This window comes from Artemia sp. Qi Xiang Cuo, chromosome 21, assembly GCF_049724085.1.
Source record: "Artemia sp. Qi Xiang Cuo chromosome 21, ASM4972408v1, whole genome shotgun sequence".
In the NCBI taxonomy this organism is placed as follows: domain Eukaryota; kingdom Metazoa; phylum Arthropoda; class Branchiopoda; order Anostraca; family Artemiidae; genus Artemia; species Artemia sp. Qi Xiang Cuo.
The window spans coordinates 29,737,260-29,754,931 of NC_142814.1; the positions used below are offsets into that span (position 1 = coordinate 29,737,260).

Consider the following 17,672-nt stretch of genomic DNA (forward strand, 5'->3'; position numbering starts at 1 on the left):
GTTTATTTCTAGTTGGCTGCAATTCATTATGAGTATCGATACTCTTTTCTGAGTTTTCATAACTTTGTCATAATCAGGATTATGAAGAGGGTGTTTTTCATATCTATCAAAAATACTTGAACATACTCCCGTAGCCTAAATACCTTCAAATCTAAGGACACACTATCGTTGTTCCGGTTTTATTGGAACAATAATACTTATTAAAGTTTTCGGGAAATGTTTGTTTCCTCTCGACGAATCTTTCGAATGGCTTTTGCTGCACTTTCATTTACAATAGTTGGCTCCGATTTCGAAATATATTTGGGAATATATCGTGCAATTGCTCATTGGTTCCATATTGACATTCCATAATTTTAATATTGAAGGATTGTAATTGTTGACCATCATTTCGGAAACTCTTCTTCTGCAATAAACTCCTCGGAAGTTGAGGATATTGTCTGAGTCTGGGATTCAAATAATATCCTCAGCGTTGTCAACATTGTCAGAAGCATTTCTCAAAATTTTCACAGAAATATTTAAGTATTTTTGAGATTCAGATATATCAGAATATTAAAATGTTTGGTAAATCAAAGCTGTATATAAATTTTGGAACAAATCGGATCAGAGGAAGGACTCAAAGTAAGCATCTCAAATTTTGGCGAAAGGTAGACTCGGTAAATTAAGTAAAACGTGGAAACAATGAATTAGGAATACTGTAAGAAACATTCAATCCTCCTCCGCAAAAGTTCAATCAATGTTTACATATGAATTATGCAGTCCAATTTGAAATAAAATATAGTTTTTGTCAAACATAGAATATCGTCTTAAGAACCCAGAAAGTTTCCACGATTCTCCTGCCGATTAAGATTCTCAAAAAACGTTCTATCCATCGGATTTCCAAGTCTGATTCATCATTCCATCAGTAGTAATTCCATTTCATTTTAAATTTGTTTATGCTACTTATGAAAATTACTAAATAGTATCTACTCAAATTTTTCCTCCTATCCCTTCATAACTTTCAAACTACATTTAATATTGGAAACTTATTGTTTAATAGGAAATTTTACCAGCAAAGAGGATAAAGCAGTAGACCACAAACAAACTTAATTCTTAACTTTATTACTAACGACAAAAGTTAAGGTAGTAAAAGTAAAGTCTTCAAGTCCTTAATCTACTGAAAATAAGTTTTGTTGCGGGTATATTCCCTCTCCTAAGCCTAAATGATGTATCTCAAAATGTTGCAACTCTTAGCCCTGAACATTTCAGTAATTCCATTCAAATACCATGATATAGCTTATGTTTCTCTAATTTCTTGTGCTATTTGATCGGACATTTATAAAATAGTGCAGTTTTGTCTGGAATTTTATTTGAAATAGCTTCTAAATTTAGCACACAGTTAACAAAGTTTTTATCTCTATTTACCTTGGCTTGTCAGGGCGACAAGACAAGCATGTAGGCACTCGGATCACTGTGATAACTTAACAGGGAAACTTTTAGGACAAGGTACTGATGAAATATCTTTGCTTAAAACCAATTTTCCATTTGGAAAAGGATTCTTGAGGGATTACTCTGTCAGAGTCATTTGTTGATTTATTCAAACAGAAATCCTGCTGATGTATAAAGCCTTGAATTGAAACTAGGCAAAAAAATTAAGGATTTAATGGGCATTTTTGATATGCTAGGTTCCATAAATCGACTGAAGCAAAAATAAATTACAATGCTTCAAAATAAACATGGGGGTCGTAGTATATAGACCACTCAAATGAAAATAGTGGTATAAGCAAAAGGTATGGAAATCAGTGAAAAGAGATAATTTTCAAAGCTTATTTTCATTATAATTTCATTACTTCGACAAACATTTCTTTTGAACAAAAAAAAATACATGTTTTAGCTGTCGACCCAAACCTTGAGACTCCACCACCGTCTTACACAGGAGGGAAAGATACCACTTTGTATGGTCAACCACCGCCAGAACTTGTTGATATCGAAGATATATGTCCCCCAACTCCATCGTGTCCGACATGTCCTACTCTATCAGATAAATGTAGGGAGTCAGGTCTTGGACTGTACGACCTCGTCGGTAAGATGTCTATCAGGCCTTTAGGGAATGAAACTTATTCTGGATTTCCAAATAGAACTCAAGGTAAGTTTTCAAGTGCATAGTATATCATTTCCTGTGTCAAAGCACAAGCTTCATTTTGAAAATAAAAAATATTCTCTTGTAAAGTAAAAACCTTTTGGATTGAAAAAAAATATATATAGGCCTACTGGGAGCTAAACTGCCACCAAGTTTCTGAAAAATCCCGGTATTCCAAGCGTCACGACCATCACTGCCACTAAAATGGTATGTTATAGTGTATTGATGAACCTTTTGCACCTTTTATGGTGGGAGTTCCCCTTCCCTGTGGAGAATACTTCTCTTTGGTAACTGAAGTCTTTAAAAAAATGTGTATTCCAAATTAACGTGAAGAATAAAATATATTTGACTTCCCCGAAAGTTTTTTTTCATGGTGAAAATCTTAATTTACATAATATCTACTACTTTTTTCTTTTTTTATATAATCTAAACTCAGTTGGTTTCTTGTGACACATTTTGTGTGTTTTTCTTCGCAATCTTTTTCTAATTTGTCTTATTATGGGACCAGTGTTGCTCTTTAGTATATTATACGAACTTTATTGTTTTTAGGTCTTTTTACAATGATCTTTCGTTTCCTCTTGTGGAACTGAAGAGTCAATAACAGTAGAGAATTACCGGGATTATTTATTTGCCAAAATGCCGTCAAAACTATCCCCGGAATTTTCTTTTTTTAATTGGCGTAGTATCAGAAGAATTAAAAGCTATTTCCCTTGGTATTTTTTTAATTGTTCATAAATTTGACCATTTCAAAATGATTATCGTCGAGGACTTCAATCCTCCAAATAATTTTCATGAAGGATATTGACAAGTCAATTATTAAGAATTTGTTAATACATCTTTAGCAAGTCAAGCTGTTATGAACTTAAGCCAATGCCCATGCTGATATAAATAGTTAAAAGTTAGTATTGAAGGAATTATGAGCTTTAGCCTTGAATTTATGTAAGGGGTGACTTTACTCCCATCCCTCCCTTTGAAACATGATGATAATTTCATTTTTGCCATAATTTCATAGAGTTTGATTCTTTTTTTGACTGATTGAGTTTCCCAGTAGAAAATATATATTAATTTAACTATTTTTATTAAAAAGAAGCTACACCAAAATAAACGACGATATCTCAACATTTTCGATTCTCAGTTCAAGAGTTGAAATTTCAGAAGGGATTAAAATGATCCGTTCACTGTTTCAAATCGCCTTAAAAAATCCGATTAGATTTTGCGTGGGACAGGAAAAAACTATTAGCGAGGTGAATTTTGTGTTGCCTTCCAGAGGCTGGTAACGTAAGATCAGACTACTTGTCTTGCGCAAACACTGAATATAAAAACACAAAGCAGTTATGTTACTTCATAAATGCACAACAAATATTTCTTGTCGTTGATTTAGTCACAGGTTGATTTAATTCAACCTGTTAGTTCAGCCTAACCTTTACCTTTAGTCCAATCTAAATTAGTTCAGCTTGGCACGCGTTGATTTAGTCACCGTGTAATAACACATTTACGAAATATCTCTGAAAAAATGCCATATACATTTCGAAATTTTGACCTTAAAAAAATGATTGATAAAAAATTTAATTATTTTTCGGTTTCTGGTTTGTTTCATGGTTGAAATCACTTGTAAATGTTAGGTAATAACTTAAATATGCAAAAAACAGAAGCTTTTGATAGGAATGAAGCAGGAGTTACCGCAAGGGGTTTTACCTCCCGTGGCCTAACACTTTATCAAGTTATGTAATAGAAGACTTATTTATCGTAAACTAATGACATCTACCTTTAATTTGAGAAAAACAACATTGATTTGCTAGTAAAATAGGATGTCTTTTTTTTCAGACTGTGTTCTCTCCGCGATTGGAAAGCCAGTACATCTTCATTATACCGATTCCCTATATGGATCTTGGATGCGAGATCCAAATCCTAGGTTCCAGGTGATGAATAACAGGTACTGGGCAACAAGGGCGAATGATACTAATCACCTGTTTGAATATATTAACAAGACGACCTTTCGACAAGATTCACCAGTTCGAAATTACACTTTGCCCTTTACCATGAAGGTATGACAATCTCATTATAAAATACTAAGAAATAGGAAGTTTTTAGAACTAAGATTTTCTTTTGTTAAAAAATGCTTGGCTATCAGACAGTCGTTTATGTTATTGTAACTGATTACCATTATATAATTATTAACTCTTAAACCTCAAACATTGCCGTAGTTTCGGACCTTTTCTAATTCCTTTGAACTCCTCCTTTTTTTTTATTTTATCTCCTTTTTTTTATTTTATATATTTTATATTTTATTTTTATTTTATCTTGGCACTGAATTTGTTTATACGATTAAATTGAGTCGAAATTTTGTTTCTTGGAGGGATGAAAAAAGTGAAAGGAGATGATTCATAGAATAAACCCCAAGATTGTTCCAAAAAATACAGGAAAATAATTCCCTCTGTGATTGATCTAGTCCAACCCCCTCCCCAGAAAAATATATTTTCGTATAATTTTGATCCTGCCATTGTAAGTCCTTTAAACGTCTAGAGAATGTGCCATACTAAGTAATCACTCCTTCAGCCTTCAATGAAGATGTCTGATAAATAACCATAAGTCTTCCTTTTATACACCCCCCCCCCCCCCGAAAAAAGAGTTAATTTACAATCACAATATAATCAGCTGATAAAAAAAGTTTAAGCAGCAGGAGCACTGAAATTGAAGAATTGAGACGCAATAAATTTGATCCAAAAATGTAGGAAATAAATTCCATATGTGATCAATGAAAGAACATCAATTATTCTGTAAATAATGACTTAATCACCCCTTAACACCCAGCTAGAATTTAACTAGGGCTTGACTGAAAGCTTTTCAGAGTGTAAAAACTACAGCCAGTTGATGATTGCAAGTGTCTTGTTTATCGATTTCCTTTTAAAACATTTGAACTACAAATTGAAATATTTAAATTATATACTAATAAATAAGCCATTTAATTCTTGAGGCATTGCGAAAAATAAAACTAACTTTTAATCACATGACTCTTGTTTTCTAGCGTCGGGGGTGGGTTCTCTTCTTTTACAGGGGAACTTCTGATAATTTATTGTCATGCTTTATTTCATTTAAAAAAGTGTTTTTATTGAAAAACAGAAAAAAATCAGATAAAACGTTCTCACCTTTCTAATTTATTTGACTAAAACATTTTTTAATTTAAATGATTCACTTGCATAAGTTCTGTAACAAACTTGCCTTTTCCTTGACATTCCCTAAAAATTTCAACTGAAAAACCTAAGCCGCCCTGAAGATATTGTAGATACGCCCTTTCGACAGACTGGCAGTCTTTCTATTTTATTTCCCAACTTAAACGTTCATAAATTATAAATCTCACAGGAGATTATATTACAAAAACGTTATTTATTGATGGAATGGAGGGAAAAATTGTTTAGCCATATCCCACTTCCCTTAAACCTAATTTGAGTTCCCTTGCCCAATCATACCCCCTCCGTTCAACAGTGCATGAAAGTTTCAGTTCCATCTCCCAAGCCGTTCCCAAGATATTTTAGACATGTCGCTTGGTCGACTTAAACGTACATAGTCTTCCAACTTACCTCTCCTCCCCCCGCCCTTCTCGAATTAAAATCATAATTTCACTTGAATCCCCTACAATCCCATGTTCCCTCAAAGTTTCAACTCGATCCCTTAAACGATTCCCAAGGAATTGTAAATAATTTGAAAAATAAGGTTTGCACAGTATATTTTGATTTACTCAGGTAAACCGACCGCTTCTGGAGTATAGTTTTGGGGAACAATGGGAATGTTCGCCTGGCGAACGTTCCGGAAGAGCTCACTCGAATTTCAACAGATCAGAATTAAAAAGCTTTTCAGTCCGTATCTGCGCTCACTACGACACATCCTCGTCGTAGAGGATGCATTCCTTATAGAACTTAAGAAATTCTTGGCCCAAAGACTGATTCCGAAAGTTTCGAGCGAATTGAATACCCAAGACCAAACATGTCTCATTTCCATTATGAAATCTGTATAACCAATGGGACACTTGCATAGTTTACGATCCTTTCTCCATGGGCTTTGGGTTCATGCCATTCCTGGAAACTTTATTTGTTGAGACTATTTTACACAAGAAAGCTGTCTCAAATTCTAAATGGATTTATAGTTGTTTTTTTTATTGCTTTACTTACAAATCTTAAACAGTAAACAACAGTGTTTCTTTTTTATAATTAATTTAAAAAGCTTTTTCCGCACAACAAGTTTTTCAGAGAAAAGTGAAGAGCTCCATTACGCCAAAAATAAGCAGAAATAAAGTCAAATAATCTTCCAAGCGTAAAACTACCACAAATCACTATCAATAAATAAATGAAACACAAAACGAATAGAAATTGAATGAATAAATATTTATTTCCCGTCATACAGTTAAACGACAAAACGCGATGGAATAATAGGAAAATAAATGAAAAAAAAGAAAGAAAAAGAACGAGCTATGAACACATAACATAAACATAGAAACAAAATCAAAATAGAGTAATTTTCCAGGAGCCAAAACTGAAATGGGGGCATAGTACAATGCTCATTTACCCAGTCTACGATCAAAAACTCGAAAATCTTCGCAAAAACACTAGAAACCCAGATGGGTTTATACGACGAGCAAGAAGAATGCGGTTTTCTATTTCTTAGGAAAGGTGTTACGTCACCAAGGCAAATATAAGTTGGAACAATGCCAACACTAAAAATAATCTGAAAAGCTAAGGACAAATAACTGAATAACACATCACTCTCGGTCGGAAAGTGTTGTGCACATTTAATATCCACTCCTGCGGAAAACTTTTTTTTCATAGGTTTATGCACTATCGTCTTAATACCAGACGGTGCAACCCTAACTCTATTAGGTCTGGGTTTGGAAACCAGAAGCTCGGACAACTGTGCATCAAAAACACTTTCTACTCTACTATTTGGCTTTTTAAACTGATTTTCAAAATAGGAAACCCATTCTGAAACTAGTAAACATTGGGGACTATCACCAGAATGCACAGTTGTACGAGGCCGGAATTTCCAAAGAGTCTGTGGGTCATATAAAACTTTTTCAGCGATAGCGGTTTTGATAGCAGCTAGATAAATGGTTAGACCATCCGAAGTCAATTATGTGTGCAATATAAGTGATGACAATTGCAATCTTTAGCGCTTACAAATTTTGTCTAAAATTTGATTGTGTAAAAGTTAATATTATCGTTCACTAAGTTAATTAGATAATAAAAGATTTCATCTAAAATAAATATCTTGAAATATTGATAGTAATTTTGTGGATCAGTTTAAAAAAAATAGAAACCGTTACAAAAATTTATTTTATTACTAAATACTTTATAATTTTTTTAACCACGTTTTACAAATGGACTAAAAAGGGGACAATAAATTCTTCGGTTCTGAAGAACACTTTTGATATGCGTGCTTCAAAGTTGTCTGAATATTTTGTATCATGTGAGCTCTTTTACTCAAACTTTGAAAAATTTCTAAAAATTTAAACGTGGTGCGCATTTTACTTAAATAAAGAACTGTGAACTTGGCATCCGTAGCATTCATAAAATTAGATTGTATAGTAAATATTTAGATATCAATATGTAGTTGACTGAAAATGCGCAATACATTTAACTTCTTAGAACATTTTATAATTTTGAGTAAGCGAGTTCACAACATTCAGAATACTCCGAAAACTTTGAAATATGTATGTCAAAAGTATTCTTTAGAACCGAAAAATTTATTTTTCCCTTTTTAGTTCATTTGTAAAACGTGTTTTTTTCAAAAACAAAAATTATAAAGTAGTTATTTGAAAATCCTTTATGTGCTACTTACTTCATTTGACCTTTCGGTACTCAATAAATTTTAGCTTAACTTTTTCTTCGATTAAATGTTTTCAGCAAAAACTTCGTCGTATAGTATATTTCATCTCGAATGTAAACTTGTAGATCTGACAAAAAAGTCTTGTCCTTCATAAAGTTTTATTAGAGGAGCGAAAAGCTGTTAAGTCTCATAACTTTTCTATGTAATAACAATTTATCTGGTTTTTACAGGGCTTAGTTTCTCGAAAAAATTGGACCTTGCGCTCCATTAACCCCGATTTTCCAGAGTCTTTTTCCATTTTCTGGGACAGAACTATCAGAAAGACTCAAGGAAACTATCTTTTTCCATGAAGAAATGACAGGAAAATGGACTTGTATTCTCTATTAACAGAGGCCAGAGATAAAGATATTTTAGTTATTTTATTTCTTGTTCACGTTAGAGAATCAAGTTGTGTGTCTTTATCTTAAAATACAAAGTTTCGTGCGGTTTACTTCAAATAGAGGAGTATTGTCCGAATAAATTTGAAAATAATGCTGAAAACAAGAGTTAAAAAAGTATAAGTCAAGGCGAGTTAATGCTGGATATTTTTCAGCCCTCCGATTTTGATTCCTTAATTATTTTCTGATTATTTTTGCTTATTAAACGAAATTTAATATTCAACGATAATTTTTTCAATAAAAATTTAAGTTTTTGCAAATCCATAAAGATAATAATTATTCCATTTCTCAGTCAGACAAGTTCTTATCAGACTCGTCTAAGTAACCAAATCTTATTGGAACTTCAACTCCAAGACAAACTTCAACTTTATTCAAGTTTTGGAAGGCTGGTAGATTTTCTTTTGTACGTACTATAGATTTGTTTTAGAATACGGGAAACTTCATAAATTTCACGGCAGTTCAAATAGTATACCAATCCAAAAAAATACACAAAGTCGACAGAAGCGAAATTTTCTTTTGACAAGAAGTTGTAACAATACGAAATAATATGTTCGTTTTAAAATATAACTTATAATCTAAGTTCTTGCACTGAATTTTTCTTAAAATAAAAAAAAAATGTTAAAATATCATTAAATAAGACTCAGTTAAAAAAAAAAAAAATAAACTCCGGAATCATTTTGAGTGCTTAAATTAATATTTTCAAAGTTTATTCGACCATATTAACCTTTATATACAATGGGGTCAATTCCACCCCCCTAGATTTCGACAGATATCCTTCTTTTTTTGGAGGAAGGGAGTGTGTTTCTATTGAAAAGGCCTGTTTTGGAACTTTCATTGAAAAATTGAGAAAAAATTGCCCACTCCCTTAATTTTCAAAAATAAATTCGCACCCCCTCCCTATTTTCGTGAATTGACACCATTGACTAGATAAACTCAAACTTTTTATGCTATGATTTTCTGAATTTATATTTTTCTTCCTCAATATTCGTATTATCAGAGATTATAGCTTGTTTTAATTAAACTATTGTTAGTCTGGTTTATTCTTTCATCCCCTTTCTTTGCTTATAGTTTCAGAAATAATTACACAGGACAGGGCAGTGTTGCGTAAAAGTTTATTACCAGATATCTTTAATAACAAGAATAATGATGAAAATTGGGTTAGTCTAGCTTAATCTTCTTTTTCCCTGATTAAATAAAAAAAACAAGTTTTTTAACTGAAAGTAAGGAGTGACATTAAAACTTAAAACGAACAGAAATTATTCCGTGTATGAAAGAGGCTGTCCCCTCTTCAACACCTTGCTCTTTACACTAAAGTTTTTAATTGTTTTAAAACACAGACCTGTGAGAAAGAGTCTAACTGTAGCGTAAAGAACGATGCGTTGATTAGGGAACAGTCCCTTTCATATACGGAATAATTTCTGTTCGTTTTATGTTTTAGTGTCGCTCCTTACTTTCAGTTAAAAATACTTGTTCTTTTATTTAATTTTTGAACGTTTTTGAATTAATGCAGATTTTGATTTTGGCTCACCGTACATGAATAATTAAAACGAAATTTGCATATTAATTTTACTTTTTTGGTTAAATGGCGTTCTCGAAAGTTGTTTAATCTTATTTACGAACGTTTTTATTAGCAATAAATATACGTAACTTACGAATTAACTTACGTAACGACCTTCTATATTCATATATTTTTAATACGTATATTAGGGGGTTTGCCCCTAGTCAATACTTCGCTCTTTACGGTAAAGTTCGAATTTTGTTCCAATTCTTTAAAAATTACCACTTATTCACAAAGGCCGTTAATCAGAATTAGACTAAATTAGATTTAGACTAAATAGCTCTTATGAAAGTATTAAAAAAAACTTTAGCGTAAAGAGCGAGGTACTGACTAGGGGGTGAGCCCAATCATATACGTAATAATATCTGTTCGTTTTAAGTTTTAATGTCGCTCCTTACTTTCAGTTAATAAAACTTGTTTTTTTTAATTTAATTTTGAACGTTTTTGAATTAATGCTGGTTTCGATTTTGGCTCACCGTACATGAATAATTAAAACGAAATGTGCATATTAATTTTGCTTTTTTGGTTAAAAGGCGTTCTGGAAAGTTGTTTAATTTTATTTACGAACGTTTTTATTAGCAATAAATATACGTAACTTGCGAATTAACTTACGTAAAGACCTTCTATATTCATATATTTTTAATACGTATATTAGGGGAATCGCCCCTAGTCAATAATTCGCTTTTTACGGTAAAGTTCGAATTTTGTTCCAATTCTTGAAAAATTACCCCTTAATCGACTCAAAGACCGTTAATTAGAATAAATAGCTCTTATGAAAGTATTAACAAAAATTTTAGCGTAAAGAGCGAGGTACTGACTAGGGGGGCGAACCCAATCATATACGTAATAATTTCTGTTCATTTTAATTTTTGATGTTGCTCCTTGCTTTCAGTTGAAAAACTTTTTTTTTTTGTTTAATTTCTGATCTTTTTTTTAAATAATGCTGGGAAATCCGGCGCCCCCTTCATAGCAATCTCCCGTCCCCCATGAAAACTTCCTCAATGGAAAGATCCTCCCACGTAACCCCCATCCCCCCCACTACCAGAAAAAATCCCTCTTGAAAACGTCTGTATACTTCCCAATATCCAATACTATATGTAAACAATGGGCAAGGTTCATAACTTGCAACCCCTCCACTGGGGACTCTGGGGGATTAAGTCATCCTCAAGCACATAGTTATTATATTTTTCGACCATGCTGAACAAAATGGCTATCTCAAAATTTTGATCGGGTGATTTTGGGAAAAATATGAGCAGGGGAGGGGGCCTAGTTGCCCTCCAATTTTTCGGGTCACTTAAAATGGACGCTAGAACTTTTAATTTCTTTTCGAATGAGCCCTTCTTTGATATCCTAGGACAACTGGGTCGATACGATCACCCCAAGGGAAAAAAACAAACAACAAACAAACACGCATCCGTGATCTTTCTTCTTGCAAAAATACAAAATTCCGCATTTTTTCAGATAGAAGCTTGAATCCTCTACAGTAGGATTCTCTGATACGCTGAATCTGATGGTGTGATTTTCATTAAGGTTCTATGACTTTTAGGGGGCGTTTTCCCTTTTTTCGAAAATCAGGCACATTTTCTCAGGCGTGTTACTTTTGATGGATGGGACTAAACTTGATGAAACTTATATATTTGAAATCAGCATAAAAATCGGATTCTTTTAATGTATTTATTGATATCAAAATTTAGTTTTTTAGAGTTTCTGTTACTATTGAGCCGGTTGCTCCTTACTTACAGTTCGTTACCACGAAACGTTTGAAATGCCGATTGCAACAACAATCTTTAGAACAAGGGATTTTAAGCGGGGTTATTGAAAAGATACATATTTTGCAGGGTCATTTGCACACCATTTTCAATGGATCCTTTTATTACCATCAAGCAGATGAAGGTCGTCTAATTAGGTATGAATTACTCACCGAGAGAACTTCAGCCATAACTTTACCAAACGTTACATACAATGGACATATTTATTTATATTCACAGGTAAATTTTAATATTTGTTTTGTTCAATATGCTTGAGGTTTGGCTATCAAACTTTTCTTACAGTTATTTCTTTTCCTATATTGGGCTATACGGCACCTCCTCCCCCCCCCCGCCCTCCTTGTCATATTGATTTGAAAACAATATGTTTTACAGTTATGTAGTAGTAATTATTGTAAATAAAAAGAGTAAAGTAAACAAGATGATACTATTACGTCTTCTTTCATTTATGCTGCTAGATATGTACGGAAAAAAAATGGTTGGTTCAATCTTTTTGACCAAAGCCGATTACTCACCAATTTGTCAACTAATTAAAAATTCCTAACTATTTATTTGGGATCTTTTTCTCAGTGCCAAATTGGCATGTGAACCGAATGGGGTTAACCGGAGGATGAAATTAGTAGGTGAAGCTTTGACAGTTTTGATGACGATACATTGTTTCATTTTTGCTGGTAAAGATATGTAGGGGAAAAATGTGCACAAGAAAAAAAATAGTTGGCTCAATCGTTCTGGCCAATGGCGATTCCTCACCAATTTATCGAGTCATTACCGATACCTCACTATTCTTTTGGAATTCTTTTCTCAGTGCTAAAGTGCCATGTGAACCGAAGAGGGTTAACTGGAGGGTCAAAATTTCGTGGGTGAAACTTTAACAGTTTGTATGAGGATGCATAGTTTCATTTTTGCTAGTAATGATATGCAGGGAGAAAGACGTGTCCAAGAAAAAATGACTGGCTCAATCGTTCTGGCCAATGACGATTACTCACCAATTTACCGACTAATTACCGATTCCTCACTATTCTTTTGGGATCCTTTTCTGAGTGCTAAATTTGCATATGAACCGAATAGGGTTAATCGTAGGGTCAAAGTTTCGTGGGTGAAGCTTTGAACATTTTGATGACGATACGTCGTTGCTAATATGCCAAAAAACGTAAGCGAGAGCTCCTTAAATCGACAACAAGACAAGCGCAAATTTTGCACAGAATTTTGTTTTAAAGGTGAATCACTGTCGTTGAGAGAATTTTATAATGTATCTAGGGCTCAATGTCTCTTCGGCTAGTTTTAAATCTGACCTTTTGGGTGTAATGAGGACTGTTTTTCGGAAAAAAAACTGGGAACTACCACATGTTTCAAAAATCTTTTCCACAGAGCTCTTTCTGACGCTTTCTAACATTGTACAATGTCTCTAAAATGAATATACTTACCATCGCTTTTAAATGCTTAGGATTTCTTTGGAATAAAGGATAAAGGCCATAAGTACTATGCACAGAAAGGGAGTATGTCCCAAGACCTAAGTTTTACAAGCGGGACAAAAAGTAACATTTGTGAACAGACGAACAGTTCTTTATGGACAGATGAATTTGACGTAAGTGTGAATTAAATCTCCTTTTATGAATTGAACTGCTGTTTCAAGCATACTTTTTGTCCTTTTTAATAGAATAGGTAAGCGGATTCTTCATATCCTTGTGTGTCCAATGCACAACAGTTTCTAGAGTTAATTTAATTTTTAACAGGTTTTATTGCTAAGCTTATGGTACACAGGATAAGTTTTCTATATTTCTTGTGGACAGGTTCATCACTAAATTCCTTACCAATAAAACTAACTAACTTCAATTTAGTTTTCATAGTTACACGTTCTCTTTCTGTGGTTTGTGCCTCGTATACTGAGTCGAGAAAAGTCGAAAGTATATCGGAATTGAATATTGCTATTTAATATTTTTACATAATGAAAAATTCTTTAAATAAATCGGTGTTGAACTGATTTGATTTTCACCAAAATTAGGACTTTGTTACCCTTTCTGATGCGTTTTGGGATATAAAATTGATGTGACAGCTTGCTAATTTTGGAGCCCAGTGGCATTTAAAGCTGGAATAGCAGCTTGCTGTTTCTTGTACCCATGGAAACCCAAAAAACAATTGATGACATGATAGTACCTTCTTTTATATAAAGTATTGGTATACAGTATATAAAGAGGGTGGGGCACTGGGAAGTTTTAACCCAAATTAAAATAATGCAACTTGCAAAGTGGATACTTTCTTGCAAAAGAACATATGTAATTTCCATAAGTTTACATATTGGCTCATAAAGGAATCGAAATTGTAAATCAACAGAGCTCTGTCGCCACTTGTCTTCCGTCTATAACATTAACTTCCGTTTTTCTAGCTTATCGATTTTAGTAAGTATTACCATGCAACCATGTCATCTATGTTACTTAATATATTTTTAAGCCCCAACAATAGCAGTCAGCAACAATAAAAAAAATTGTTTTTTAAGATACAGCTGTCTTATCATGTTGCATTATGTATTTCGTTTTTTCTTTTTTGGTAAAATTAAGCTTTTTTTCGTCAAATTTCAATCTGGAAACAATACAAGACTCTTCTTTCTTTTTTGACAGCCGAAATTGATATGAAGTTCTTCGTATTACTGTAATAATTTATAGTTTTTCTTACGTCGCAAAAAATCTATCATGCTAATCAGTATTGGAGGATCCTTTTATTCATTTCCCGAATGTGCAGTTTGCTTCCGGGAATAAAAATCCCTAAACGATTTATTGAAGCAAATATTGGAACTTCATGGGTAGAATTGTAATCAAAGTATCACATAGGCTACTGAAGCGAACAGTTAAGTTGCTGGTTGACTTGAGTCGTCACAGTAACAATGTAAGACGATGAGAAGGCAAAACAAAAAGAAATGAAAGTTATTAATTTTTTCCTCAAAATATGTATTTCGCGACGGATTTTCTATTTCTTTTCTCAAACCTATATTAGTTCGAGAACCAGATGTTATAAATTGATATGATATCGCATTAAATTTTCAGAAAATCATGTTGACTATGGTTGCTCAAAAGGCGTTATGTTGCGCAACATCATTTTTATGGGATAGCATAAAAACTGAAAATACATTTAGGGCTTTTAAGCTTATTCAGGACCTGTACCCTGTTGCTTAAAAATTGAAGTTCATTTATAATATCTGTCGTCCTATTTTTCATTAGAAATCTTACCAGTAATTTTATTTAATCGATGGCGGTTGTGAAAGATTATCAATATATAAGGAAAAATAATGAAATGAGGTATGAATTCCTTGCGTGCTTTCGGTTCTAACAAGCTTCAATATATCAATTACGTCTACATAAAACGCATCTGTGGACGACAGGGTACTTATTGTATTTGGGTCCCTCGTCTCGTATGCCCCATAGATCAAGAGAATAAAAGTCTCTAGGTGACAATGAAAAAAATTACTTGTTGGGTAGAATTGTAGTGAAAATAGCAAGTAAGTTACTGAAGCGAATGTTTAAATTGATGGATGACTTGAGTCGTCAAAGCAACAGTCTAATTCATTGAGAAGACAAAACTAAAAAAGAAATAAAGCCTATTGAATACCTTAGTTCAAAGTAATCACTTTATGATGGATATTCTAATTTGTTTTCCAATTTACATCTATTCGGGACCCAGATGCTTGTTATGAATTTTCATAAAATCGTGTTGAAAATGGGTGCTCAAAAGGCGTTAAGTTACACAACATAAGTTTTGCAGGAGGGTGTGAAAACTTAAAATTAATTTTTTTTTTTTTTTTTTATGTTATTAACGACTTTTTGTATGTACAATGATGGTCTTTTACCATCCATGACACAATAACGAAATTTGATACCTTAAGATTGATTTCCAAGGAAAAATACGCGGGTGAGAAAACAGATATTAAACATATTGAAAAAATCTTCACCAAAAATCAAAGCACATTAATTGTGAGCTGCGAACCCTTAGCAATTGAAATCCTAAGTACGTTGAGAGTTGTGTGGGAAGTGAACATGGTATTATGCCGAGTATTAAAGTATTAACTGAGTGTGTGCATACCGGATACCGCCTGCATACCGGCTCACCAAATAAGGAATACGAATCAGGTACGGATTAGTACTGTCAGAAGAGTACGCTATCAGAAGACTGGCTCGCTGCGGTGGCGTGGCTCAAATGGTCTGTAGACTTTTAAGCCGTCTATAGAAGACCAAGGTACAGCTTTACCAGCTTAGAAGAGAAAGAAACCTCTAGGATTACCCCCTCTCCTCATAAATATTTGAAGGGGTGCACTTTTTAGGTATGATTATTATTCTCCAAGTATTGCTATACGAATACTAAAATTTGATTTGAAAAAGAGGGCGGGATGAAGGGCTGACTGCCTCACATTTAAGTGAGCCTCGGATCGAACATGTCATAGTAATAGACTCTAGGTAAAAATTCACCCTTGTCAATAACTAAATAAAAAAAAACAAGTTCCTATAACTGGAAGTAAAGAGCAACATTAAACTTCAAAACGAACAGAAACTATTCCGTATATGAAGGGTTGCCCCCTGCTCAATACCTTGCTCTTTACGCTAAAGCTGTTAGTAAAAAAGCTTCTTATTCTAATTAAACGGCCCCTGTGTTTCAGTAGGCGTTCTTAAAAAATTGGTACAAACAGTCAAACTTTAGCGTAAAGAGCAAGGTATTGAGGAGGGGGCAATCCTTCATATAAAGAAAAATTTTTGTTCGCCTTGAGTTTTAATGTTTCTCCTTACTTCCAGTTAAAAAAAAATGGTGTTTTTATTTAATTTGGTGTTTTTATTTAATTTCTGTTGGTTTTTCAAATAACGCAGGTAAATCTGGCTCACCCTCCATAGAATATACCCCCCTTACGGGAAACTCCTCCGTGAAAATTTCATCCAAAGCAAAGTAACCCCCCCCCCCCATCAAGTTCCCTTTAGACAGTTCTATCCTGGCCCCCTTCCGTAGACTTTTATTCTGGAAATCAAAATACACGGAAAAAAACCCCGGACATTTCCTCCAGAACATCTTCACATGCCAAAGTGAGTTGACAAAGAGAATGTAAGACAATTAGAAAGAATTTCGCATAGAATTTCTGTCAAATCCCCCCAGTTTGAAATTTTCCCTGGGAGATTCGCTCCCACTCCGGAAGTTTCCCTCCCCAAGGAAGATTCTTCCAGTGGAAATCCACTTCAAGCACCCCCCCCCCCCCCCTCACAAAAAGGTCTATATACTTCCCAATAACAAATACTATACGTAAACAATGGGCAAGATTCATAACTTACAGGCCTCTCACCACGGACTGTGGGGGTCATTTTACCTCTAAAAACAGTTATTTGATCTGTCAACTAAACTGAAAAAAATGGCCATCTCAACATTTTGATCAGATAACTGAGAAATAAATGGGCGTGGGAGAGGGGACCAGTTGCCCTGCAATATTTTTTGTCACTTAAAAAGGGCATTACAACTTTAAATTTCCGTTCGATTGCACCATCTTCGGATCATCTAGGATCATTGTTTTGACATGATCACCCCTGGAAAAAAAAAATAGATAAACACGCATCCGTGATCTGTCTTCTGGCAAAAATAGCAAAATTCCACACTTCTGTATAGAGGAGCTTGAAACTTCTACAGTAGGGTTCTCTGGTACGCTGAATTTGATGGTAAAATTTTCATCAGAATTCCTTGAATTCTAGGGGGTGTTCCCCTCTCCCATTTAAAAAATCAGGCGAATTTTCTCAGGCCCGCAACTTTTGATGGATAACTTTAAACTTGACGAACCTTATATATTTGGAATCAGCATAATAAACTAATTTCTTTGATGTATTTATTGATATTAAAATTTCGATTTTTACAGTCTTGGTTACTATTGAGCAGGGTCGCTCCTTACTTACAGTTCGTTACCACGAACTGTTTGAAAACCCAAACCCTAAAAAAGTCAATTTTGACTAAAATATATACAA

At 33.7% G+C, this 17,672-nt stretch overlaps 1 protein-coding gene across 1 annotated transcript in view; it reads left to right on the top strand.

The window, feature by feature from the left end:
• Positions 1 to 17,672, top strand: part of LOC148939429 (uncharacterized) — a 369,107-nt gene that overhangs the window by 240,119 nt on the left and 111,316 nt on the right. Inside the window, exons 11-13 of the mRNA XM_089106873.1 lie at positions 1,871 to 2,122; positions 3,941 to 4,161; positions 11,767 to 11,916. Coding sequence (XP_088962999.1) covers positions 1,871 to 2,122; positions 3,941 to 4,161; positions 11,767 to 11,916 — 623 coding nt within the window. The remainder of the gene's footprint in view (positions 1 to 1,870; positions 2,123 to 3,940; positions 4,162 to 11,766; positions 11,917 to 17,672) is intronic.